The sequence below is a fragment of the Bombina bombina genome, chromosome 6 (assembly GCF_027579735.1).
Source record: "Bombina bombina isolate aBomBom1 chromosome 6, aBomBom1.pri, whole genome shotgun sequence".
Taxonomy (NCBI): Eukaryota; Metazoa; Chordata; class Amphibia; order Anura; family Bombinatoridae; genus Bombina; species Bombina bombina.
In genome coordinates this window covers 895,128,241-895,155,597 of record NC_069504.1, presented here as the reverse complement: position 1 = coordinate 895,155,597, position 27,357 = coordinate 895,128,241, and the positions used below count along the sequence as shown (strand labels likewise).

The window sequence follows — 27,357 nt, the reverse complement described above, 5'->3', positions numbered from 1 at the left end:
TCTTCCAGTTGGCTGGTCTTCATAGTAAGTGGGACACATTATTTGCAGTATTTATACTGAGGATTCTGGCTGTGATGTCATATAGAAGACAAGAATGTCACTGTGAGAAGCTGGTAAACAGCAGAAAGTAGAGGGCAGTACACAAGTACACAGCATAGTGAACAATGTCCAGTATTAGATGCTGTAAAAAAAGACAAGAGAAATCATTATTATAGTCTCAAAGCATTTTTGTATGTGGCCAAACTATATAAACAAGATAAAAAAGTGACTCACATTTGTCACCTTTTCTATTACCACCTTCCATTATGCAATTAGCTTATTAAACCCATCAATGAACCCCAGCAAAACCTCTGTTTTTACTGTACCCCTGTAATCCTGAGTCCCGTTAGCATCGCCTGTGATCACCAGGCTAAGAGCTCTCTGCTGCTCCTTGTCAAGAAGTTTCCACTGCTGATCTGTTACCCTCACAGCTTGAGACCACGAGAACAAGGAAAGTTGTACTGTTGAGAAAACAACCTAAGAAAATAGAGAGGATTCTATAAGAGGTACATATATTACTATTAACCAACAGGCATTCTACTAGCACTATAGAAAGACTGGTAGATCACATTTTTGTGCCCATTACATTAAACAAAAAAAAAAAAGTGTAAAGACCCAAAAATGATTCTTGTGGTACTCCCTCAGAAAGTGACAGAGAATTTGTCACTAAAGAACCTTATAATGGCTAGATAGGATGCAAAACATTTTAGAGCTGTTATTTGGTGAATCAAAAAAGTGGAGTTATTCTATGAGGATGGAATACTTCAAAAAACATTGGATTAAAGAGAAATTGGCCCCTATTTATCAAAGGTCTTGCGGACCTGATCTGACAGTGCGGATCAGGTCCGCAAGACCTCGCTAAATGCGGAGAGCAATACGCTCTCCGCATTTAACATTGCACTAGCAGCTCACAAGAGCTGCTGATGCAACGCCGCCCCCTGCAGACTCGCGGCCAATCGTCCAGCAGGGGGGTGTCAATCAACCCGATCGTACTCGACCAGGTTGATTTCCGGCGATTCCTGTCCGCCTGCTCTGAGCAGGCGGACAGGGTTATGGAGCAGCGGTCTTTAGACCGCTGCTTCATAACTTGTGTTTCTGGCGAGTCTGAAGACTCGCCAGAAACACGGCCCTTCAAGCTCCGTACGGAGCTTGATAAATATGGGCCGTTGTATTTGGTGATTATAGGTTAATCATTTTAATAGTTTCAAGACTACAAGTAGTGAAGAGCCTAGAACATGGTTAGAGAGTAATGTCAGTTTTTTTATATATATATATATATATGTTTGGTTGGCTAAGCATGGTTGAAGTTATCAGAAAATGTGCCAGTGATTACAGATACTTTATACTTAGAGTTGGGATAAAAGTGACAGAAAGAGATGGGAAACGTTAGGAGAGAACGGGGTCAAGGTGACAATTAGAACATTAGAGAAGGATATTTTAAAGGGATGTTGTACACTATAATTTTCTTTGCATAAATGTTTTGTAGATGATCCATTTATATAGCCCATCTGGAAGTGTTTTTGTAACAATGTATAGTTTTGCTTATTTTTTAAACACATTGTGCTAATTGTCAGACTCCTAACCAAGCCCCAAAGTATCAGATGCAGACTGAAGTCTACAGATTCCAGCTTGCTCCTGTTTGTGTAAAGGGTTGTTTTATATGCAGAGGAGGGGGGAGTGTCTGATCTTCCTGCTTTCCCAGCCCATTTCACTGAATGATTGTATATACATACACTGACCTACTGAATGATTGTACATACATACACTGACCTACTGAATGATTGTACATACATCATACACTGACCTACTGAATGATTGTACATACATCATACACTGACCTACTGAATGATTGTACATACATCATACACTGACCTACTGAATGATTGCACATATACTGACCTACTGAATGATTGTACAAACCTACAATGACCTACTGAATGATTGTACATACACTGACCTACTGAATGATTGTACATGCACTGACCTACTGAATGATTGTACAAACCTACACTGACCTACTGAATGATTGTACATACACCGACCTACTGAATGATTGTACATGCACTGAGCTACTGAATGATTGTACATGCACTGACCTACAGAATGATTGTACATACATACACTGATCTACTGAATGATTGTACAAACCTGCACTGACCTACTGATTGATTGTACATATACTGACCTACTGAATGATTGTATATACACTGACCTACTGAATGATTGTACATGCACTGACCTACTGAATGATTGTACATGCACTGACCTACTGAATGATTGTACATACACTGACCTACTGAATGATTGTACATACACTGACCTACTGAATGATTGTACATGCACTGACCTACTGAATGATTGTACATACATACACTGACCTACTGAATTATTGTACATACATCATACACTGACCTACTGAATGATTTCGCATACACTGACTTACTGAATGATTTCACATGCACTGACCTACTGAATGATTGTACATGCACTGACCTACAGAATGATTGTACATACATACACTGACCTACTGAATGATTGTACAAACCTGCACTGACCTACTGATTGATTGTACATACACTGACCTACTGAATGATTGTATATACACTGACCTACTGAATGATTGTACATACACTAACCTACTGAATGATTGTACATGCCTTGACCTACTGAATGATTGCACATATACTGACCTACTGAATGATTGTACATACATACATACACTGACCTACTGAATGATTTCGCATACACTGACTTACTGAATGATTTCACATACACTGACTTACTGAATGATTGTACACACATACACTGACCTACTAAATGATTGTATATACACTGACCTACTGAATGACTGTACATATACTGACCTACTGAATAATTGTACATTCAGTGACCTACTGAATGACTGTACATATACTGACCTACTGAATGATTGTACAAACAGTGACCTACTGAATGATTGTACATACACTGACTTACTGAATTATTGTACATACATACACTCACCTACTGAATGACTGCACATACATACACTAACCTACTGAATGAATGTACATACACTGACCTACTGAATGATTGTACATACAATGACCTACTGAATGATTGTACATACAATGACCTACTGAATGATTGTACATACACTGACCTACTGAATGATTGTACATTCACTGACCTACTGAATTATTGCATATACTTACAGCGACCTACTGAATAATTGCACATACTGAAGAGTGATCTGCCAACATATACTTACTGCAAACTTCTTGGGATGAATGAGTGATACAGCAAGTGGAGAGAGACCCTGAATCTGCTCCTTTACTAAAGCAGAGAGCTCCAGATCATCTAGGCCAGCTATAAAGGAAAGGTATTTGGCATGAACATTTGAGGATATCAGGTAGATAGAAAAAGTGTGAGAGTGAGAAACAGCAAAACAATGTGAAAAGGGGATATGATAAAATAAAATGAAGGAAAATGTTATGGAGTTGAGACAGCAGCTTTGTATAGATTGTCCCTCTGCTATTTTTGGGCACTTGCTATAGTACACATTTCCCATAAGCCGTTACCCCGTCTGAAATGAGCCGACTGACCTAGACCAGAACATGTTGCGTCAAATGGTTATCTATGTCCATAACCAACAATGCAGTGATCACTAAATAACTACCATATATAAATAATCTACCTGTTCAGCTGGTAATCAACCTTTTATAAATAAAGCAGATATCTTGCTCCTGTTATTAATTAATTAAGTAATGTGTATGTATAATTCTACAATGTGAACTAGTTAAATATTGGGGGTAGTCACACCAAGCCCTTCTCTATTAACATCTTTAAATGTTTTTTGTTTTTTTTATTATCATATTGTAATATTGAATGTTTAGCAGTATAAACAGAGTGCAGAAGTTTTTATTATAGAAGAACATTTTAGCGGTAGTTCTTCTGTCACACAGTCTGTACTCTAAGCTACTACAGTAGACAACAGATTGTAAAGGAGATACACATGAGTTGTAATTTACAAGAATAAAAAGGTTCTAAGAATTATGCCAAATGACATGAGCAAGGAAGAGAGTTCTATTTTTTCCACCTATAATGCATCAGAACTTACCAGCTACAGATCCCATCTCCCGAAAAATGTCTTCTGTCCATTCACTGACTGGTCCAAAGATGTCATTGTATGTGCATAGGCGTGTGAGAGTGTACAGCTGCTGCTCTGTACATTTCAGGGCAAGTGAGCCTAGATGTAGCACTGCAGAACTGAAACAAGTAAAACAAGATTGGACTATGAAGTTATTGCTGAAGCACGCAGACCCACACTGGGATCCACTTTATAAATATCTCCTTACCAGAATTCATATGCCAGGAGCTGCTCCATGTCTACATTCTGTAGCCCACATACTGCATATCCCAGTGTCACCAAGTGAATAGCATCTAAATCCTGCACCGAGAGACGACTTGAACTCAAAAAACCATGAGCCAGACTTTGCAACTACAATATGGGGCACAGACAGGAAATTGTCAGGAACAGTAAGAATAGAGCTATAAGGAGCAATACACAAGGAGATAGAGAAGAGAGCAGAGTATATGACTATATATATATGAATAAATAATATTACATAAATGTAAATATTATATAAAAATGCAGCGAAACAAGTGTGATCTGCCTTAGAGCAGAGCAGATAGAGAGCTAAGGGTGAGAATGCACAAAGGAAGAGACATTTACAGAGTTAAAAATGGTGCAGTCTTTCATTTTGGCAAGTTTGGAAGGCACAAAAGAGTTAGGGAGAAAAGCACATACATTTGGGTTCCAAAATGCATTCCAAAGTAATTCTGCTTCTATTTTCTCTCACCTGCTCCATGTTCCAGTCTTGTTCTCTACCAAGAGCCTCCATTACTTGCAGGTGTTCCAGAGGTAGCTTTTGAAGCTGCTTCTCACTGAACCGTGTTGCTAAGCGCCCAAGACGAGTAATGAGGAGCGGAGGAAGTGCAGAAGCAGGTCCCACAATCTAATTGGCGTAAAAAAAGACAAACACCCTGACAATTACTAACCTTCTTTCATAGTTCACACTATTTTACTTGTCTCTTACCTCCAGGACTCTGGCCAGCAGAGGGGGCAGCTCACTCAGTGGAATATCTGGATCCAGACCAATTTCTTCAAGACAGTCTAGAAAGTCTACATTCGACATCCTCAGAAGAGCATCAACTTCCCATGCAGAAACTGCACTACTACGTACAGTGCGGCATTCAGGAGTTAGCACTAAAACAAGAAGCATAATGTGATGTTGGCAAATTATGTTTAGCAGCCTAGCAGTAGAGATTGGTGTGCTTGTACTAGTTATACATACAGTTAGGTCCGTAAATAATTGGACACTGACACAAGTTTTGTTATTTCAGCTGTTTACCAAAATAAATTCAAGTTACAGTTAAATAATAAATATGGGCTTAAAGTACAGTCTCTCAACTTTAACTTGGGGTAATAACATCATAATTGTAGGAAGGGCTCATGAATTACATCTCTTTAATATGTAGCCCCCTCTTTTTCAAGGGACCAAAAGTAATTGCACAATTGACTCAAAATCTGTTTTATGGACAGGTGTGGGCTATTCCTTCATTATTTAATTATCAATGAAGCAGGTAAAAGGTTTGGAGTTGATTCCAGGTGTGGCATTTGCATTTGGAAACTGTTACTGTGAACCCACAACATGCGTTCAAAGGAGCTCTCTATGCAAGTTAAACAGAAAAAAAATCCATCAGAGAGATAGCAGGAACTTTAGGAATGGCCATATCAACAGTTTGGTACATTCTGAGAAAAGAACACACTGGTGAGCTCTGCAATACAAAAAGGCATGGACGACCACAGAAGACAACAGTGGTGGATGATTGTAGGATCCTTTCCATGGTAAAGAAAAAACCCTCCACAACATCCAACCAAGTGAAGAGCACTCTCCAGGAGGTAGGCATATCATTATCCAAGTCTAGCATAAAGAGAAGACTTCATGAGAGTAAATTTTCAGCCATGTCCCTTTGAGGTAGGAAAGCCCACCTCCTATTGAAATTCCTAATGGAAGACGACTGAGAACTAATGTGTCTCAAGTGTTAGACTGAAAAGCTGTAAGCATGGTCTTGTTGGAGTGAATTGGGATTGCATCTCAATGTGACTTTTAAGAGCAGGCCCGGACTGGCCATAGGGCATACAGGTCAAATGCCCAGTGGGCCAGGTTCTTATGTGGGCCTTTCTACTATATAACAGATTCTGTGAGAAAACACACAAGAAAGAAGGGCGCCTCCTAGTGTAATACAGTTTACACAACAATGATCATATGTGATATCAGAATCGTACTCACAATGGTAGCAGCACCCACTTGTGCTTAGTAGCACCTACTGGGATCTCTCAGTGTCCCAGCTCACTGCTCCTTGGTTCTTGTACACCTCTGCTCCGGGCATCTCCCAAATGTGAAAGGCAAAACTCAGGCTCTCAGACAAGTTAGAGTATCAAAAATAGGTTTAATAAAACACAATGATTTAAAAACATAGGGTGTGAAAATAACCTCTATGTGATAAAATGTTGCAACGCGTTTCTCAGCTTCCTCGCTGTTTAATCAGGCATATCATATATCAGGTATACTATATAGAGGCCCCACCCTCTCTTAATATGGGTAACAATAGGAAAGCTGTTACAGTCTGCCTGAAGAAAGTATATTTTCTGTCTGGCTGTTAAGCAGAGGTACTGCAGAATGAGAGTTCTGGTCAATTAGGGCTACCTAGCTGATAGAGGTCTAACTGATGTGGGCTGTTCCACCTTTAAATGCCCGGGCCTATTTTTGTTCCCACTACGGCCCTGTTTTAGAGCCTTGGAGTATTGTATTAAATGTGACTACTTCTGCATACACTTTTGTAACTGTAATTGCCATTTTATCTTACACATTTGTTTTTTTTAAATTGCACTTGATTCTTGTGTACACCTTTGCCTTTCTTTTGTTTCATATTTGATGCTTAACAGTCATATTAAAAGGAATGGCAATTGGATATTAAGCATCTAGAATGGTAAAAACAAAATTTATGCTAACCTGATAATTTTCTTTTTTCCGGACATGGAGAGTCCATGACATCATTCCAATTACTAGTGGAATATCCACTCCTGGCCAGCAGGAGGAGGCAAAGAGCACCACAGCAAAGCTGTAAAGTGTCACTTTCCTTACCCATAACCCTCAGTCATTCTCTTTGCCTCTGTCAATGGAGAAGGTGAAGCTTGTTGTCTGAAGATTTTTTTTCTTCTTCCTTTATTGGGTACTTTTTCCTGTAAGCAAGGATTTGGGTTTAGCTGTGTCCACGTCAATCTCTTGAGTAAGAGTAGTGGTGGCTTTTAAGCCATTAGGAAGTGGTGAGGTGGTCCTTACTTCCCTTGCCCATAACCCCCAGTCATTAAGCCGAAGGGAAATGGAAATAGAAGATAACACAAAGGTGTAGAGTTGCCTGAGGTGTAGAAAAAAATACTGTCTAATCTAAGGGTGGGGTCATGGACTCTCCATGTCTGGAAAGAAAGACATTTTTCAGGTAAGCATACATTTTGTTTTTTTTCCTAAGACATGGAGAGTCCACAACATCATTCCAATTACTAGTGGGAACCAATACCCAAGCTAGAGGACACGGAATGAATAGGAAGGGAGAATACGACAGGCCGACCTAAACAGAAAGCACCGTTGCTTGAAGAACCTTTCTCCCAAAGGAAGCCTCAGCCGAAGCAAAAGTATCAAATTTGGAAAATTTGGAAAAAGTATGCAGAGAGGACTAAGTTACATCCTTGCAAATCTGTTCCACAGAAGCTTAATTTTTGAAAGCCCAAGAAGAGGAAACAGCCCTAGTAGAATGAGCTGTAAGTCTGTCAGGAGGCTGCTGTCCAGCAGTCTCATAAGCAAAATGAATCATACTTCTCAATCAGAGGGAATGAGAAGTAGAAGTAGCCTTCTGACCCTTATGCTTTCCAGAGAAACAAACAAATAGGGCAAAAGACTGGCGAAAATACTTAGAAGTCTGTAGGTAGAATTTTAGAGCGCGCACCACATCCAAGTTGTGCAACAGATGTTCCTTATGAGAGGAAGGATTAGGACAGAGAGAAGGAACAACAATTTCATGATTAAAATTTCTCTCCGAAACCACCTTAGGGAGAAAACCCAATTTAGTATGAAGGACCGGCTTATCCACATGAAAAATAAAGGAAGGTGAATCGCACTGCAAAGCCGAGAGTTCGGAAACTCTCTGAGCAGAAGGAATAGCAATAAGAAACAAAACCTTCAAAGATAACAGATTAATATCTATGGAATGCATTGGCTGAAACGGAGCCTGTTGCAAATTTTAAGAACTAGGTTAAGGCTCCAAGGAGGAGCAACAGATTTAAACACAGGCCTGATTCTAACCAGGGCCTGACAAAATGATTGAACATTTGGCACATCCACCAGACGCTTATTTAAAACAATAGATAATGCAGAAATCTGACCTTTCAGAGAACTGACTGATAGTCTCTTTCTCCAGACCATCCTGGAGAAAAGACAAAATTATAGGAATCCTGACCCTACTCCAAGAGTAGTCCTTTGATTCACACCAATAAAGATATTTAAGCCATACCTTATGGTAAATCTTACGAGTAACAGGCTTGTAAGCCTGAATCATAGTATCAATGACAGAGTCAGAAAACCCATGCTTACCCAGAACTAAGCATTCAATCTCCAAGCAATCAGCTTCAGAGAAGCGAGATGTGGATGGAGAAACGAACCCTGAGTTAAAAGGTCCTTCCTCAGAGGTAACCTCCAAGCTGGAAGAGATGACATCTTCACTAGGTTCGCAAACCAGATCCTGCAAGGCCATGTTTGATATGACGAGCAATGACTCGTGGAAGGTGAGCAAACAGAGGAAACAAGTAGGCTAGAACAAAATCCCAAGGAATCACCAGAGCATCTATCAGGGCAGCCTGAGGATCTCTTGACCTTGAACCATACCTTGGAAGCTTGGCGTCCAGATGAGATGCCATCAGATCCAACTCCGGCACCCCCCACTTGAGGGTTAACCTGGAGAACACCACTGGATGGAGAGCACACTCCCCTGGATGAAAGGTCTGTCTGCTCATGAAATCCGCCTCCCAGTTGTCCACTCCTGAATGTGGAAGGCAGATAGAAAAAAATTGTGATCTTCCACCCACTGCAGAATGCGAGTGACCTTCTTAATGGCAAAAGAACTCCAAGTTCCTCCCTGGTGGTTGATATAAGCCACTGAGGTGATGTTGTCTGACTAGAATCTGATAAATTTGGGCTAAAGACAACTGAGGCCAGGCTACTAAAGCATTGAAGATCACTCTCAACTCCAAGATATTTATCGGAAGAGAAGACTCCTCTCGAGTCCATAGGCCCTGAGCCTTTAGCAAGTCCCAAACTGCTCCCCAACCTAGCAGGCTGGCGTCTGTGGTCACAATCACCCAGGAGGGTCTCTGGAAGCAAGTTCCCTGAGACAGATGATCCTGAGATATTTACCACAGCAGAGAGTTGATTGTCAACTGGTCCAGATCTATCCTCTGGGACTGATCCGAATGGTTTCCGTTCCATTGTCTGAGCATGCAGAGTTGTAGAGCTCTCAAATGGAATCGAGCAAAGGGAACAATGTCCATGAAGGCAACCATCAGACCAATTACCTCCATGCATTGAGCTACTGACGGCCGAACAGTAGACTGAAGAGAAAGGCAAGAAGAGATCTTTGCTTTTCTGACCTTCATCAGAAAAATCTTCATAGATAGGGAATCTATGATGGTCCCTAAGAAAAACACCCTTGTAGCTGGAACAAGGGAACTCTTTTCCAGATTCACTTTCCATCCGTGGGAACGAACAAAAGACAACAAGATCTCCGTATGAGATTCTGCTAGATGAAAAGATGGTGCCTGAACCAAGATGTCGTCCAGATAAGGGGCCACCGCGATTCCCTGAAACCTGACAACTGCCAAAAAAGCTCCCAGAACCTTTGAAAAAATTCTGGGAGCTGTGGCAAGGCCAAACGGAAGAGCTACAAACTGAAAGTGCTTTTCCAGAAAATCAAATCTCAGGAATTTGTGATGATCCCTGTGGATGGGAACATGGAGATATGCGTCCTTCAGGTCTATGGTCATCATGAACTGACCATCTTGGAAGAAAGGGAGAATAGAATGAATCGTTTCCACTTTGAAGGACGGTACCCTGAGAAATTTGTTGAGACACTTCAGGTCTAAAATGGGACGAAACGTTCCCTCTTTTTTGGGAACCACAAACAGATTTGAATAAAATCCTAGGCCCTGTTCCCTTAGTGGAACTGGAACAATCACTCCCAGGGAGAAAAGGTCCTGAATGCAGTTCAAGAATGTCTCTCTTTTCACCTAGTCTACAGTTAATCTTGAGAGGAGAAATCTGCCCCTAGGAGGACAAGTCTTGAAGTCTATTTTGTAACCCTGTGATACTATGTCCACAGCCCAAGGGTCTGGGACATCATGTATCCAAGCTTGTAGAAACAAGGAAAGTCTTCCCCCCACTTGATCCAGTACTGTACCAGGAGCGGACCCTTAATGCTGACTTAGTCTCAGATGAGGGCTTCTTTTATTGTTTCCCCTTATTCCAAGACTGATTGGGTCTCCAAGAGGACTTGGACTGCTCCGGATTGGAAGAGGAAGACTTCCGACCTTTGAAGTTACGAAAGGAGCAAAAATTAGAATTCTGACCGCCTTAGGTCTATTCTTCTTGTCTTGTGGTAGAAAAGACCCCTTTCCACCCATAATTTCAGAAATTATCTCTGCCAGACCAGTCCCAAATAGGGTCTTACCCTTGTAAGGTAGCGACAGAAGCTTGGACTTGGAGGTAATATCAAGTTACCAAGATTTTAGCCACAAAGCCCTGCGGCTAGAACAGTGAAGTCAGACATCTTGGCTCCCAGTCTAATGACTTGCATGTTTGCATCAGAAATAAAGGAATTGGCTAGTTTGAGGGCCTTAATCCTATCTTGGATCTCCTCCAACTGAGACAAAGCATTGCACCAATAAGATGCTGCACTTGCCACTATGGCAATACAGACTGCAAGTTGCCATTGTAGACCCTGATGAACATACATTTTCTTTAAATAATCCTCCAGATTTTTGTCCATTGGATCCTTAAAGGAACAGCTATCCTCAAAAGGAATTGTGGTTCTCTTGGCCAGAGTAGAAATAGCCCCTTCTACCTTAGGCATTGTGCGCCATGAGTTTCGAATGGAGTGAGCAACAGGAAACATCTTTTTAAAAACAGGAGACGGGGAGAAAGCTATCCCTGGCTTATCCCACTCCTATGCAATGATCTCCGAGACACAGTCTGGAACAGAAAACACTTCCACAGGGGAAGGAGCATCATAGTATTTGTGTACTAGATTTCTTAGGGTTGACAGCGACAGAAGAATCGGAGTAATCCAAAGTAGGCAGTATCTCATTTAACAGTACACGGAGGTGTTCAAGCTTAAATCTGAAGTTTACCTCTTCAGAGTCAGTCAAAGAAATTATACTGTCCGAATCTGAGATTTCACCCTCAGAACCTACCGAGTTATCCTCCTCATCAGACTTAGGATGGAGGTCAACCTTCGCAGCAGCAAGGGCGACAGACACCTTACTATCAGAAAAATGTTTAGATTTCTTCTTGCACTTCCCCAACATGGGTAAAGCAGATAATGCCGCAGATACTGCAGAAGATATCTGTGCCTCAAAATCTACAGGCAAATATACGCCTCCAGGAGGCTGAGAGGAACCGCAGGGCACTGTATGTGACACCATTGAGGCTTGGGATGTTTGAGGAGAAAGTTGCGGCATAACCTGAACAGCATTATCCTGGGAGAGATTCTAGGCTCAGAGGGCAATAATTTATCTTTACATTCTAATGTTCTAGCTAAACATGTAGCACAAAATAGCATAGGCAAACAATTTGGGCCTCTAAACATAAAAGAAATTTATTTATGAAATATTGACAATGAGAGGAGCGCTAAAGAAGCTAGAAGAGCAAAAAAAAGCTAAAGGTAGTTGTGACGAACCAAGGCTATCAAACCCTGCGCCAGTCATTTATTTAGCACAGAAAGGGTTATCAGACCCCTTCTACTCTCACTAATAGGTCACAATCTAGCCACACCAGGCCAGCTTGTGATTTAGTTCAGTGGGTGCAAGGGTTAACAACACTCTCCAGTCTGTACTAGACGTAAAAGAAATGCCCAAACTCCCCTTTAATGCCACCCACACTAAACTAACAATGCTGCCACCACTTGTGATTTATTAAAGGGAAAATCCTAAGGAAAAACCCAGCCTTGCACATTAACTTTCTGAGTACAATTTAGCAGAAAATTACCTAAATTATACAGTTCTAATATTCCAGTCTCTTTCAGTAACGTGGTTCAATTTTTAGACAAAGGCCAAACTTAATAAAATAATTATTTATTATGCCAAAAATTTTATGCACAATGCATTATTAATAAAAAGTTGTAACAAATAAAATTACACAATAGCAAACAGTTTTTCAAAATAAAAAGAAGAAAATTAGAAACCTTACACTGTACTAGTCTTTGGAATCTGTTATCAGAGAGATGGCATGAAGCAATTGGGTCCTTACTCTGTGTTGTCACAGCCTCCCTTGTAAGAATGACCTCTCATAGCTGAAAAATAAGATTCTTAAACCTATTTTCCATAGATCAGGTTGCCTGACCACACCCTCCTGGGCGGGCTAAGAAACCCCCCTGTCTTTAAACACATATAGGCATTAGACCAATGTCCTTTTATTGACCTCATCAGGATATGGGGGAGAAGCACTGTGGTATCTCTGGAGCTGACAGATTGACTCAATGCATACACAATAACATTTGGAGGAAGGTTTTTTTTTTAGAAACTATTTATAAAAAACAAACAACTGTTCTTAGTTTACAACTAAGCAGAATTAACCCCTTCTCAGCTACATCCTGAGATATTCGTGACAGTAGTGTATATAGGGTATTGAAAAAATTTGTTTCACAAAAGATTATATGGAAACAGCTAAGAATGTTTCTATATATCCATATGGTGAGTCCTTCCTTATTATTAATCACAACTATTAAAGATTATAAGTAGTTCTAAAAAATAGTCAGTATAAAAACATGGTGATAAAATTGCATGGTTGAAATAGAACAGGTATAAAAGTTATACAGGTATAAAAGTTGCACAGTATAAGGAATGCACAGTTAATTGCACAGTTATAAATGCACACAGGTACGTTTTACCGTGCCTGAAATCACACAGATACAATACTGATGATGAAATCACAAATGGATAATCACAAATGAGAAATACAATATAAAGAAAGCATCTATTTAAAATGCCTAAAAACGTGTCCATAAATGTATCCAAAAAGTGTCAAAAAATGTCCCAAAATATATCCTCTATGTTGCATTATATCCTCTATATTGGAGTACAATTGTGCCTAAAAACAAATTCTATATAGGTGTTCAAACAAATATATATTTGGTGAAACAATATAAAAAGATATATATATGTGATGAAAAATATATATTTGATGAACAAAATATTGATAATATGTGTCCAATAAGTGGTGCACACCAAAAAGAAATAATATAAAATGATAAAATGAAAAAACAAGAAAAATTTGGAGGGAAAAAAGTCTTAAAAAAGGGTGATTATACAAATTTGTTATTGATTTACAAAATCCCAAAAATGGATATATAAAGAATTTTCATATATATAGAAAAGCTGGTGTAGCAAATGCAATTCTCAGAATAGTTAGTATCCTCAAGGCGGTAGGAGTCAATCTTCCTATAAGAAATGAGAATGCATAGTGCAACATGGCTAAAAAATCTTAAGATAAAAGTAATGTGCTTACCGATCAAAGAACCTGAGCCGTTAGAGCAGTATAAACGTCTACGTGTTTCTGCCTTAAACAAGGCCTTTCTCAAGACTGGTAACAGCTAGGGGATAAAGCTTCCATTAAAACAGTGGATGGTCCAATCAATTTACCGGAATTTTGCACCAAAAAAGTGGGAAACGTAACGTCATATACGGTTATGTTTCCGGTAAGAGATCAATTCCGTCTATGGCAGCTTCCAGTATAGGAAAGTCATATCCAGTTTTGTCTATTTCCGATCATGATCACTTCCACCTATGACAACTTCCAGTGTAAGGTTTACTTTCGGTTTCGGTTCTTGAAACGGAAGTCTCTGGATTCAGACTTATATTAGGTAGTTAAAATATGTGTAAGTTAAAAATCATGCAAGTTAAAAAACATATATAAAAAGAATATATATAAAAAGAACAATACCAGGCTCAGGTTCTGAATGATCGGAGATTAAGTATAGATTGTTATGTCAATAATGCTACAGTATATACAACAATAACATATTTGAATTCAAAATCCATATCAACACCAATCTAGTATGATGAATAATGTCGGCAATACTATAACACATTGGATATTTTCCCATGGTTTATATACATATTCCAAATTAGTGTATACTTAATGGTAATGACATCCGAGGAGATTAAGATGTATACCATAATGTTATAACCTTTAAGATGAAAATATCATCTTAAGAAAATATGTTCTTTTTATATATATATATATTCTTTTTATATATGTTTTTTTAACTTACATGATTTTTAACGTACACATTTTTTAACTACCTAATATAAGTCTGAATCCAGAGGCTTCCGTTTCAAGAACCGAAACCGAAAGTAAACCTTACACCGGAAGTTGTCATAGGCGGAAGTGATCATGATCAGAAATAGACAAAACCAGATATGACGCTACGCCTTTCCTATACAGGAAGCGATCTCTGACCAGAAACAGTCATATCGAAAGGTAAAAAAGGGCGCTGAAAGCTAAATTTACCACCACACCTAGTCGATTATAAAGAAAAAAAGTAGGACATAAGAGGATATAGTAGTTGAAAAACTTTACTTAGAGTTAAAATACATGGCAATAATAAAATAACATAACAATAAAAGGGACGTCTCCCTTAATGATTGAAGTATTTAAATAAAACTGGAATACCACCCTAAAAGTTAGAGCTCAAATTAAGATGAGCGTATAAAAATAATATATAAAATCCAGCTGAGGTCAGGATAAAATGTCACAATCAATAATACATGTGTTACAAAGTTTCTGTTGGTAACAGATCAACGCTGCAGTTGTAATAAATAGAGTTCAGCGTAATAAATGACAATTGTGGTGTAGCGCTGGCTAGAAACACCTTAATGCCGGAAAGTATACAACTTAGTCCTACTCACACTTTGTTCAGAGTAGCTTAATGGCGATCTTTTGGCTCCCACTGCTGAAGGTTTACACAGGTAAGCAAAATCTCCCAGTACTGCACGGTTCTATTGGCGTCGGCTGAACCCGGTCAGCATAAATGGAGACTGCTCTTTTTTCGGCATCCGTGTTAGGCCAATTTGATCCCAATCCAGGAGGAGATAAGTGATTCAAAGACCCGCACTTAGCGTGGAACACGCGCGGACAACAAAGTTAAAAGCTAGGTACCTAGATTTGAGGAAAATGTCCTTGACAGGAAACAACACAGACTCAATCTACGCGTTTCACCCATTTGGTAGGGCTTTTTCAAGATGTACAGCGAATGTCAGAGGGATGTGAAGGGAGTATCACCTATTGAATGCAATGGTTTTCCTCATGGGAGATCTATTTAATAGGTTCTCTGTTATCGGTCGTAGAGATTCATCTCCTACCTTCCTTATTCAGATCAACGATATACTCTCATATACCATTACCTCTACTGATAACTGTTTCAGTACCGGTTTGGCTATCTGCTATATGTGGATGGGTGTCTTTCGGTAAGTATGTTTTCATTACTTAAGACACTCTCAGCTATGGTTTGGCACTTTACGTATTAATATAAAGTTCTAAATATATGTATTGTACTTATATTTGCCATGATTCAGGTTTATGTATATTTCCTTTTGCAGACTGTCAGTTTCATATTTGGGAAAAGCATATTTAGGAAAATATTTTTTCTTACCTGGGGTATAGTCTTTTTTTCTATTGACTATTTTCTCTTTAAATTTCGCTGGCAAAATTAGGCTCTCGAGGGCGCAAAATGCCGAAGTTTATTGCGTCATTCTTGGCGCAGAGCTACGTCCGATGATGCAAATTCGTAATTTCTGGCGTCTTAGTTGACGCCGAGTTCCTTGCACAAGGTTACGTCGTCAATGACGCGAGTGTGTCATTTCCGGATGTGGTTAGCACCCATAAATTTTCTGTTACTTGGTGCGTCATACTTGGCGCCAAATAATTTAATTATTTAAAACCCCATTCCTATGTGCCTCTTGCTTTTTTCTATGTTAGAGGGCTATGCTGTTTGCATTTTTTACCATTCCTGAAACTGCCATATAAGGAAATTGATCATTTTTCTTTATATGTTGTTTTTTTCTCTTACATTTGCAAGATGTCTCAATCTGTTCCTGTCTCAAAAACCACCGTTGGAACCCTTCTGCCTGATAACAGTTCTACCAAAGCTAAGTGCATTTGTTGTAAATTTGTGGAGATTATATCTTCAGCTGTGGTATGTAATAGTTGTCATGATAAGCTTTAACATGCAGAGAATGTGTCCATCAGTAATAGTACTATGCCTGTTCTTCCTTCAACATCTAATGTACAAGATATACCTGTGAATATAAAAGATTTTATTGCTGATGCAATTCAGAAGGCTTTGTCTGCCATCCTGTCTTCTAATAAATGTAAAAGGTCTTTTAAAACTTCTCATAAATTTGATGAAATTTCTAATGACCGACAACATACTGAATTATCCTCATCTGACGAGGATCTATCTGATTCAGAATATCCTTCCTCAGATATTGACACTGACAAATCTACTTATTTATTTAAAATGGAGTATATTCGTTCCTTGTTAAAAGAAGTGTTGATTGCATTGGATATTGCAGAAACTGGTCCTCTTGATATTAAACCTAGTAAACGTTTAAATTCTGTTTATAAATCTCCTGTGGTTACTCCAGGGGTTTTCCAGTTGCTGATGCTATTTCTGATATGATTTCTAAGGAATGGAATAGGCCTGGTACTTCGTTTATTCCTTCTTCATGGTTTAAAAACTCGTATCCTTTGCAAGCAGTTAGATTGGAGTTTTGTGAAAAGATCCCCAAAGTTGATGGGGCTTTTTCTACTCTTGCTAAACGTACTACTATTCCTATGGAAGATAGTACTTCTTTTAAAGACCCTTTAGATAGGAAACTTGAATCTTATCTAAGGAAAGCTTATTTATATTTTGGTCATCTCCTCAGGCCTGACATTTCTATGGCTGATGTTGCAGCTGCATCAACTTTTTGGTTGGAAAGTTTAGAGCAACAGGATCCTGATTTGTATAGCATTGTTCGCTTGCTTCAACATACTAATCATTTTATTTGTGATGCCATTTTTGATATCATCAAAATTTATGTTAAATCTATGTCTTTAGCTATTTTAGCTAGAAGAGTTTTGGCTTAAATATTGGAATGCTGACATGGTAGCTAAGTCTAGATTACTATCTCTTTCTTCCCAAGGTAATAAGTTATTTGGTTCTCAGTTGGATTCGATTATTTCAACTGTCACTGGGGGGAAGGGAGTTTTTTTGCTTCAGGATAAAAGACCTAAGGATAAATCTAAAACTTCTAACCGCTTTCGTTCCTTTCGACAAAATAAGAAACAGAAACCTAATCCTTCCCCCAAAGAATCTGGTTCCAATTGGAAACCTTCTTCAAGTTGGAGTAAATCCAAACCATTTAAGAAACCAAAGCCAGCCCCCAAGTCTGCATGAAGGTGCAGCCCTCATTCCAGCTCAGCTGGTAGGGGGCAGATTAAGATTCTTCCAAAACATTTGGGCAGATTCTGTCCAAAATCAATGGATTCAGAGTATTGTCTCTCAAGGGTACCAAATAGGATTCAGAGTAAGACCTCCTGTGAGAAGGTTTTTTCTCTCACACATCCCAGTAAATCCAGTAAAGGCTCTGTCAGGGTGCCAGGAATCAGACAAGAAGTGCAAAAATAATCACACCTTTATTAATAGCAAAAAATAATAAAAAGTTCACAAGTCAAATAACAAGCCAGGAATCAAAACCAGAGCTGGTAGTCAGACAAGCTGAGTCAGGAGCCAAAGCGAGTAGTCAGACAAGCCGGAATCAGGAACTCGGAGAACAGCAGAGTCAGGAACAAGCCAGGGATCAGGAACCAGGAGGGACGTCAGACTGCCAGGTAATACACAGGAGCTCTCACAAACAGGTCTGAGACAACGCAAGGGCAAAGCATACTGAACAAAGGCACTTTAAATAATAAGTGATGACATCACAATTCTGAGACTGCATCCTGTCTCACATGGATGATGTAAACCAGTCTGGCCATAAAAGGAAGTGCAGGAAGTGAGCAGCATCTCCCAGAATGCACCAAAGTCAGCAAGAGAGGTGAGTAAAATGGCTGCCAGCAGCACATGGCAAACAAGGCAGGAAAAAACCCTGACAGGCTCAAGCTTTTCTGAAGTGTGTTTCAGACCTGGAGCTTTCAGGGGTAATCATACCAGTTCCGTTTCAGGAACAGGGTCTGGGGTTTTATTCAAATCTATTCATTGTCCCAAAGAAAGAAAATTCTTTCAGGCCAGTTCTGGATCTAAAAATTTTGAATCGTTATGTAAGAGTGTTAACTTTCAAAATGGTGACTATAAGGACTATTCTGCCTTTTGTTCAGCAAGGTCATTATATGTCCACAATAGACTTACAGGATGCTTATCTTCATATTCCAATTCATCAAGACCGTTAACAGTATCAGTTTCTGAGATTCTCTTTTCTAGACAAGCATTACCAATTTTTCGCTCTTCCGTTTGGCCTAGCGACAGCTCCACAAGTCTTTTTGAAGGTTCTCGGTGCCCTACTCTCTGTAATCAGAGAACGGGGTATTGCGGTATTTCCTTATTTAGACAATATCTTGGTACTCAGTCTTTACATTCTGCAGAATCTCACACAAATCAACTAGTGTTGTTTCTTCAAAGACATGGTTGGAGGATCAATTTACCAAAAAGTTTCTTTGATTCCTCAGACAAGGGTCGCCTTTTTAGGTTTCTAGATAGATTCAGTGTCCATGACTCTGTCTCTAACAGACAAGAGGTGATTAAAATTGGTTTCTGCTTGTCGGAACCTTCAGTCTCAGTCATTCCCTTCAGTGGCTATGTGCATGGAAGTTTTAGGTCTCATGACTGCAGCATCGGACACAATCCCCTTTGCTCATTTTCATATGAGACCTCTCCAGCTTTGTATGCTGAACCAATGGTGCAGGGATTATACAAAGATATCACAATTAATATCCTTAAATCCCAATGTTCAACTCTCTCTGACTTGGTAGTTAGATCACCATCGTATAGTTCAAGGGGCCTCTTTTGTTCATCCAACCTGAAATGTGATCACAACAGATGCAAGTCTTTCAGGTTGGGGAGCTGTCTGGGGATGTCTGACAGCACAAGGGGTTTGGAAACCTCAAGAGGCGAGGTTACCAATCAATATTTTAGAACTCCGTGTTATCTTCAGGGCTCTTTAGGTGTGGCCTCTGTTGAAGAGAGAACCATTCATTTGTTTTCAGACAGACAATATCACAACTGTGGCATATGTCAATCATCAGGGTGGGACTCGCAGTCCTCAAGCCATGAAAGAAGTATCTGGGATACTTGCTTGGGCGGAATCCAGCTCCTGTCTAATTTCTGCGGTTCATATCCCAGGTATAGACAATTGGGAAGCGGATTATCTCAGCCGTCAGACTTTACATCCGGGGGAGTGGTCGCTCCATCCAGATGTGTTTTCTCAGATTGTTCAGATGTGGGGTCTTCCAGAAATAGATCTGATGGCTTCCCATCTAAACAAGAAACTTGCCAGGTACCTGTCCAGGTCCAGGGATCCTCAGGCAGAAGCTGTGGATGCGTTAGAAGTTCCTTGGTGTTACCAACCTGCTTATATCTTCCCACCTCTAGTTCTTCTTCCAAAAGTGATTTCCAAAATCATCATGCAACAATAATTTGTGTTGCTGGTAGCTCCAGCATGGCCTCACAGGTTTTGGTATGTGGATCTTGTTCGGATGTCCAGCTGCCAACCTTGGCCACTTACATTAAGGCTAGACCTTCTGTTGCAAAGTCCGTTTTTCCATCAGGATCTCAAATCATTAAATTTGAAGGTATGGAAATTGAATGCCTAGTGCTCAGTCATAGAGGTTTCTCTGACTCAGTGATTAATACTATGTTACAGGCTCGTAAATCTGTTTCCAGGAAGATTTATTATCGAGTTTGGAAGACTTATATTTCATGGTGTTCTCATAAATTCTCCTGGCATTCTTTTAGAATTCCTAGAATTTTACAGTTTCTTCAGGATGGTTTGGATAAAGGTTTGTCTGCAAGTTCCTTGAAGGGACAAATCTGAGTCTGCTCTTTCTGTTTTATTTCACAGAAAGATTGCTAAGCTTCCTGATATTCACTGTTTTGTACAGGCTTTGGTCTGTATCAAGCCTGTCATTAAATCAATCTCTCCTCCTTGGAGTCTTAATTTGGTTTTGAAGGCCTTACAGGCTCCTCCTTTTGAGCCTATGCATTCTTTGGACATTAAACTACTTTCTTGGAAAGTGTTGTTCCTTTTGGGCATCTCTTCTGCTAGAAGAGTTTCTGAATTATCTGCTCTTTCTTGTGAATCTCCTTTTCTTTTTTTCCATCAGGATAAGGCAGTTTTGCGGACTTCATTTAAATTCTTAACTAAGGTTGTGAATTCTAACAACATTAATAGAGAAATTTCCTTGGCATCTTGGTTAAAGCTTTTGGTTCATCAGACTTATTTGGAGTCGGCTCAGGCCCCGCCTCAGAGAATTACAACTCATTCTACTAGATCAGTCTCCACGTCGTGGGCTTTTATGAATGAAGCTTCAGTTGATCAGATTTGTAAAGCAGCAACTTGGTCTTCTTTGCACACATTTACTAAATTCTACCGTTTTGATGTATTTGCTTCTTCGGATGCAGTTTTTGGTAGAAAAGTTCTTCAGGCAGCTGTTTCAGTTTGATTCCTTTGCTTATGTTTTAAGTTTTTTTCTTTAATTTATGAGAAAAACTTATTTTTTATTTTTTTTGGTTGTGGATTTAATTTTCTCAGCGGAAAATGGCTGTTATTATTTTAGCCCTCCCTCTCTAGTGACTCTTGTGTGGAGTTCCACATCTTGGGTATTTCTATCCCATACGTCACTAGCTCATGGACTCTTGCCAATTACATGAAAGAAAACATAATTTATGTAAGAACTTACCTGATAAATTCATTTCTTTCATATTGGCAAGAGTCCATGAGACCCACCCTTTTTATGGTGGTTATGATTTTTTTGTATAGAGCACAATTATTTCCAAAATCCTTTGTTGATGCTTTTTACTCCTTTCTTTTTCACCCCACTACTTGGCTATTCGTTAAACTGAATTGTGGGTGTGGTGAGGGGTGTATTTATAGGCATTTTGAGGTTTGGGAAACTTTGCCCCTCCTGGTAGGATTGTATATTCCATATGTCACTAGCTCATGGACTTTTGCCAATATGAAAGAAATTAATTTATCAGGTAAGTTCTTACATAAATTATGTTTTTTTTTATTTTGTGGATCAATAACAAATTTGTATAATCACCCTTTTTTAAGACATTTTTTCCCCTAATTTTTCTTCTTTTTTCTTTTTTTCTTTTACCATTTTATATTTTTTCTTTTTGGTGTGCACCACTTATTGGACACATATTATCAATATTTTTTTCATCACATATATAGGCATTTTAAATATCTTTTTTCACCATATATATATTTGTTTGGACATATCTTTTTTGGACACATATATAGGATTTGTTTTTATGCACAATTGTACTCCAATATAGAGGATATATTTTGGGACATTTTTTGACACTTTTTTGGATACATTTTTGGACACTATTTCTATTGTATTTCTCATTTGTGATTATCCATTTGTGATTTCATCATCAGTTTTGTATCTGTGTGATTTCAGGGACGGTAAAACGTACCTGTGTGCATTTATAACTGTGCAATTAACTGTGCATTCCTTATACTGTGCAAGTTTTATACCTGTATAACTTTTATACCTGTTCAATTTCAACCGTACAATTTTATCACCATGTTTTTTATACTGACTATTTTTTAGAACTACTTATAATATTTAATAGTTGTGATTAATAATAAGGAAGGACTCACCATATGGATATATAAAAACATTTTTATCTGTTTCCATATAATCTTTTGTGAAACTAATTTTTCAATACCCTATATACACTACCTTTAGCTTTTTTTGCTCTTCTAGCTTCTTTAGCACTCCTCTCATTGTCAGTCTATCGTTATTCTCCTAAGATCTGGTTGAGAGATCTTACCTAAAGGAGGAGCTTGTGTAGCTATACTTTGGCGCTCTGTATTACTTTTCTTGTCTGCATAAAATACATTTATCAAATGAAGCAGCTTATTGATCCATGTCCATAGCTGCAAAAAAAATAAAAATACCCCAAATTTAAAAGAGTAAATTAAATTTCTAAAATAAAGATTACTGGCAAAATATAAAAATTACTGTCACTTTAAGAAGGAGCTTTACATTCCTCTTAAAGGGACACTGAACCCAAAATTTTTCTTTTGTGATTAAGATAGAGCATGCAATTTTAAGCAACATTCTAATTTACTCATATTAGCAAATGTTCTTCATTCTCTTTGTATCTTTATTTGAAATGCAAGAATGTAAGTTTAGATGCCGGCCCATTTTTGGTGAACAACCTGGGTTGTTCTTGCTGATTGGTGGATAAATTCATCCACCAATAAACAAGTGCTGTCCAGGGTTCTGAACTTTCTTTTTCAAATAAAGATAGCAAGAGAACAAAGAAAAAATGATAATAGGAGTAAATTAGAAAGTTGCTTAAAATTGCATGCTCTATCTGAATCAAGAAAGAACATTTTTTGGTTCAGTATCCCTTTAAGCATTAATACGCTAAGAAAATAAAAACAAAACTGCCCCAAGGAAAGAAAAATCCAGGACCTCTACACCTCAGTCAGTCTAAGGTGCCCTACCACAATTCAGAGAAATCCCAATTCGTTGGTAGTACAGGGACATCAGCTGACACAGAAAAAACAGCTACTACGTGATGCCACACCGCTCCGAAGTATCGGAAGGGAAGAAGATTACTTGAGCGGCAGAGAGGAACTGTTCATCTAACTAAAAGCGCGCGTTCCCTGCCGAGTAAAGAAGAAGAAAAAACACGTTACTAGCTCTAACTGTCCTCTTAGAGGAACAGTCAACAATCGCTAGATTTGCCTAAATATAAGCAGACTAATGAAGGAAATGCTTGTCCCCACTGATTCCACAACATGCCCCAAATAAAAACTTGCCTCAAAAGTTTAATATAAGAGCCCCATAGGGAAAACTTCCCTAAATAAAGAGGAAATTTAACCCCCAGCCTCCACATACATATGTGCCTGCCCACTGCCTCAGCAATCCTATGTCATAAAGGATTATCTTACTGTCCCAATATACTGCAGAGTTAAATCCTGAAGTACAAGTCTCCAACACCTAGAAGACAAAAGCACTTACCTGCAATCTAGCTGTCCGGCAGGAAGACAACTTACCAGGCCTGAAAGGGCACATACTCCTTACAGAGACCTGTGGAAAAAGAAAGAACAGAGTAACCAACTCTAGCTTTTGTGACTAGGGCAGCACATATGTTAGGAAAACAAAGTAAGGACCACCTCACCACTTCCTAACTGCTTAAAAGCCACCACTACTCTTACTCAGGAGATTGATGTGGACACAGCTAAACCCAAATTCTTGCTTGCAGGGAAAAGTACCCAAAATCGGAAAAATATTTTTTTTCAGAAACCAAGCTTCACCTCCTCCATTGACAGAGGCAAATAGAATGACTGGGGGTTATGGGTAAGGGAAGTGGTGCTCTTTGCCTCCTCCTGCTGGCCAGGAGTGAATTTCCCACTAGTAATTGGAATGATGTCATGGACTCTCCATGTCTTAGGAAATAAATTATTGCCGTCTGGTATATATGGTTCTTCTTGATGTATTTTGGATAATTTGTCAGCTAAAGTTTAGAACCTGAAAAAATGGAAGTAGAGCAGCACAGCAGTACTAATAATTCAAGAAAAATGTATTTAAAAATAACAGCAGATATGCAAGATAGGACAAAAACGTCTGACATGTTTCGCGCCCTCTAGTGAGTCTATGATGAAGCGCCACTAGAGGGCGCAAAACATGTCAGACGTTTTTGTCCTATCTTGCATGTCTGCTGTTATTTTGAAATACATTTTTCTTGAATTATTAGTACTGCTGTGCTGCTCTACTTCCATTTTTTCATTACTTACAAGCAGTTGGTTCCTGTTTTTTGAGCATGCACCTTTGCCCATAAGCATTGCCCTTAAGCCTTTTTGTCCGTGGTGTCTGACGTCACCACTGTGAGCCCGGGAGAAGCGCACACTGAGGAGTTCTGGAGCGGCCAGTCTACTACGAAAGTTTAGAACATGCCTGAGGAAACGGCCCATGAACGGTCGAGAAACGCGTTGCCAAATAAAGTACCTTTTTTATTATTCCAGTCACTCTTTGGACATCTATTTGTTCTTTACTTTCACAGAGTGGCTTCCGGATCCTTTCACCATTTCTCTCTGAGATTTGGAGGTGTTTTGTGGGGTGCATGAGCTCTTCAAGAGTGTGGTGGCACATATATATTTGCTGGGGATATCGGAGGAGGTTGAGATCCGTTGTTTGCAGTAAAAACCACCAGTCAGTGAGCTGATGACTGTGAGTGCCAGCCTGCTCTATTAGCACCTATTCCCCTATAGGTGCCACACCGAATTGTGAGTGAATTTCTTATAACTGTGCTGATTGTTATCTGCAGCAGAGATACACTATGAGGTGCCCCTTGTTCTCTTTTGCATTAAGTTTAGAACCTGTTATATTATAATTATGTTTTAATAAGTGAGAATGGGCAACCATAGAGGCATCACAGCCGTTCATTACTGCAGCACCCTCAAAACATCAAAGATGCTTGCTGCCCTGAATTTGCATTATAGGGCCTTTTAACATGTCCAGTGCCCTACGGAGGTCAATGATAGAAGGCAGATTTAATAATAATAATAATGGTACAAATACTTAACAATAAATAGGTTCCCTTACCCATAGTCCCTGCATCCATCAAACTTAGATTTGTGGTCAGTGTTTTGTAACCCTACACTTTATGGCCTAGCATCATCCCTTATAGATACACTATCTGCTACTAACGTAAAAAGCACAGAAGTTTGACTTCATGTCAGGTTTACTTTGGAGCTGTAGTAGAACTTTCACATTCTGAAGAACAAGAACTTTGGGGAGAAGATTTTCTTCAGATATAGCAGAACTATTTTTAGAAGATGCCTACTAAAGCAGGTGACGACTAAACAGAAATAGCAGAAGTGGGACAAGAAGGAACTACTACAGAATGCTTCATAGCACTTAGGGGCATATTTATGATTGTGCAAGCGGACATGATACGATATAGCGGATCATGTCTGCTGCACATTAATAAATGCCGACAGCATACACTGTCAGCATTTATCATTGCACCAGCAGTTCCTTGTGAACTGCTGGTGCAATGCCGCCCCCTGCAGATTCACTAGCAGGGAGTGTCAATCAACCCGATCGTATTCGATTGGGTTGATTTCTGTCGATTTCTGTCTGTGGCCTCAGAGCAGGCGGACAGGTGATGGAGCAGCGGTCTTTAGACCGCTGCTTCATAACTTCTGTTTCTGGTGAGACTGAAGGCTCGCTGGAAACACGAGGCATCAAGCTCCGTACGGAGCTTGATAAATATGCCCCTTAGTCTGAATTTCAAATGTGAATTAGTTTCCGTCAGATTTCAAAGTTATTTCCATTTCCTTCCCTCTGTATCATGTGATAGCCACCATCCAATCACAAAATGCATATACATATATTTTGGTAATGGAAGTGAATTGGAAAGGTTTTTTTAATTGCATGATCTAACTGAATAATGATGAAGCTTGTATATTTCTAAAAAATAAAATCTCACCTGTTGATCTCAGAGAATGTTGTGCTAGGAGGGTACGTTGTAGTAGTGTACGCTGTCGTTGTATATCCAGTGCATGCTCTTCAGCATTTCCAAACCATCTGCATGCAGCACCCAGAGGAGTTCTCCTCCATGCACGCTCTTTATAGAGGATATGAAGTACCCAACCGCTTGAGAGACCAGCCTACCATAGCAAATGTGTGAGTGATAGACAATATTCTAGACAACAGAATTTGTTATAATGAAAAATTATTGGATACGTTATATAGCACGATAGATGGAATTGTAGTAAGAGGTTACACAAATAAAATTAAAAGAATAATAGTGATAGATTATATAAAGTAATGTGTAAAAAGAAAAGTAAGATGAGGAAATATAGAAAGATGTTATGTGGAGCAATAGTAAGTTACAGGGATCATTTGTATGGAGCAATAGGCTGTATTAGAGGAACAGTTATATGGTACAATAGACATTGTTTTAGGGAGCAGTTATATGAAGCAATAGGTGGTGTTTTTGGGAGCAGTTTTATGTGCTAATAGTGGTGTTATATGGAGCAGGGGAATAGCTGTGTTACAGGTAACATACTGAACAATAGGTGGTGTTATTTGAAGCAGTTATATGGAGCGATCGGTGGTGTCACTGGGAAGTTAAAGGAAGCAAAAGGTTGCGTTAAAGTGAACAGTTATGCAGAGCAATAAATGGCGTTACTTTAGTGAACATGTATATGAAGCAATGTGTGGTATAATAGAGTGCAGTTTTATGGGTCAATAGGTGGTGTTGTAGGGAGCAACTTAATGGAGTAATAAGTGGTATAATAGGGGACAGCTATATAAAAGGTTACAAAAGATGATATGAATTGTTATGAGGCATGAAAGAAACATGTATTTCATGTAAAATACATCACAACTCACTGTGTTAAGAGACTGAAGAAATTGCTCTGGAAGTAGAGGAACCAAACGATCCAAACGCTCAAGAGTCTGAGAACCCCACAGTGTGTGACTCCTAAGGAAACAGCAGATAAGGAGCTGAAGAGATAAATTTTCAGTTCTCTACAATAGATATTTTGCTGTCTCTCATTTGTTCAACTTCTGCCTCTCTCCTTTATTTCCTCCCACTTCCTTTTCATACCCTAATGCCTGTGGCTCCTCTAGTAGCTGTGCTAGCAGGGGTTGAGACTCTGAGGGGAAACAGTACTCTGTCACAGTCTCAAGTATTCGTGATAGGATCCCACGGGAC

At 39.2% G+C, this 27,357-nt stretch overlaps 1 protein-coding gene across 1 annotated transcript; it reads right to left on the bottom strand.

Annotated features, from left to right (window-relative positions):
- Positions 1 to 27,357, bottom strand: LOC128662366 (stereocilin-like). Its single transcript, XM_053716158.1, has 10 exons — positions 27,250 to 27,357; positions 27,033 to 27,123; positions 26,125 to 26,305; positions 5,118 to 5,287; positions 4,881 to 5,036; positions 4,377 to 4,519; positions 4,139 to 4,287; positions 3,290 to 3,387; positions 366 to 516; positions 1 to 181 (listed from the first exon to the last, which is right to left on the bottom strand). The coding sequence occupies exons 4-10, from the start codon at positions 5,214 to 5,216 to the stop codon at positions 78 to 80; spliced, it is 900 nt and encodes a 299-aa protein (XP_053572133.1). The 5' UTR covers positions 5,217 to 5,287; positions 26,125 to 26,305; positions 27,033 to 27,123; positions 27,250 to 27,357; the 3' UTR covers positions 1 to 77.

What these genes read in the sequence shown, in the direction of transcription:
- LOC128662366 (XM_053716158.1), bottom strand. Translation starts at nt 5,216, where the DNA reads ATGTCGAATGTAGACTTTCTAGACTGTCTTGAAGAAATTGGTCTGGAT. An exon ending in AAGACTGGAACATGGAGCAG is followed by an intron (nt 4,520 to 4,880) that starts GTGAGAGAAAAT and finishes CCCATATTGTAG; the next exon opens with TTGCAAAGTCTGGCTCATGG. An exon ending in GGAGATGGGATCTGTAGCTG is followed by an intron (nt 3,388 to 4,138) that starts GTAAGTTCTGAT and finishes TTTCCTTTATAG; the next exon opens with CTGGCCTAGATGATCTGGAG.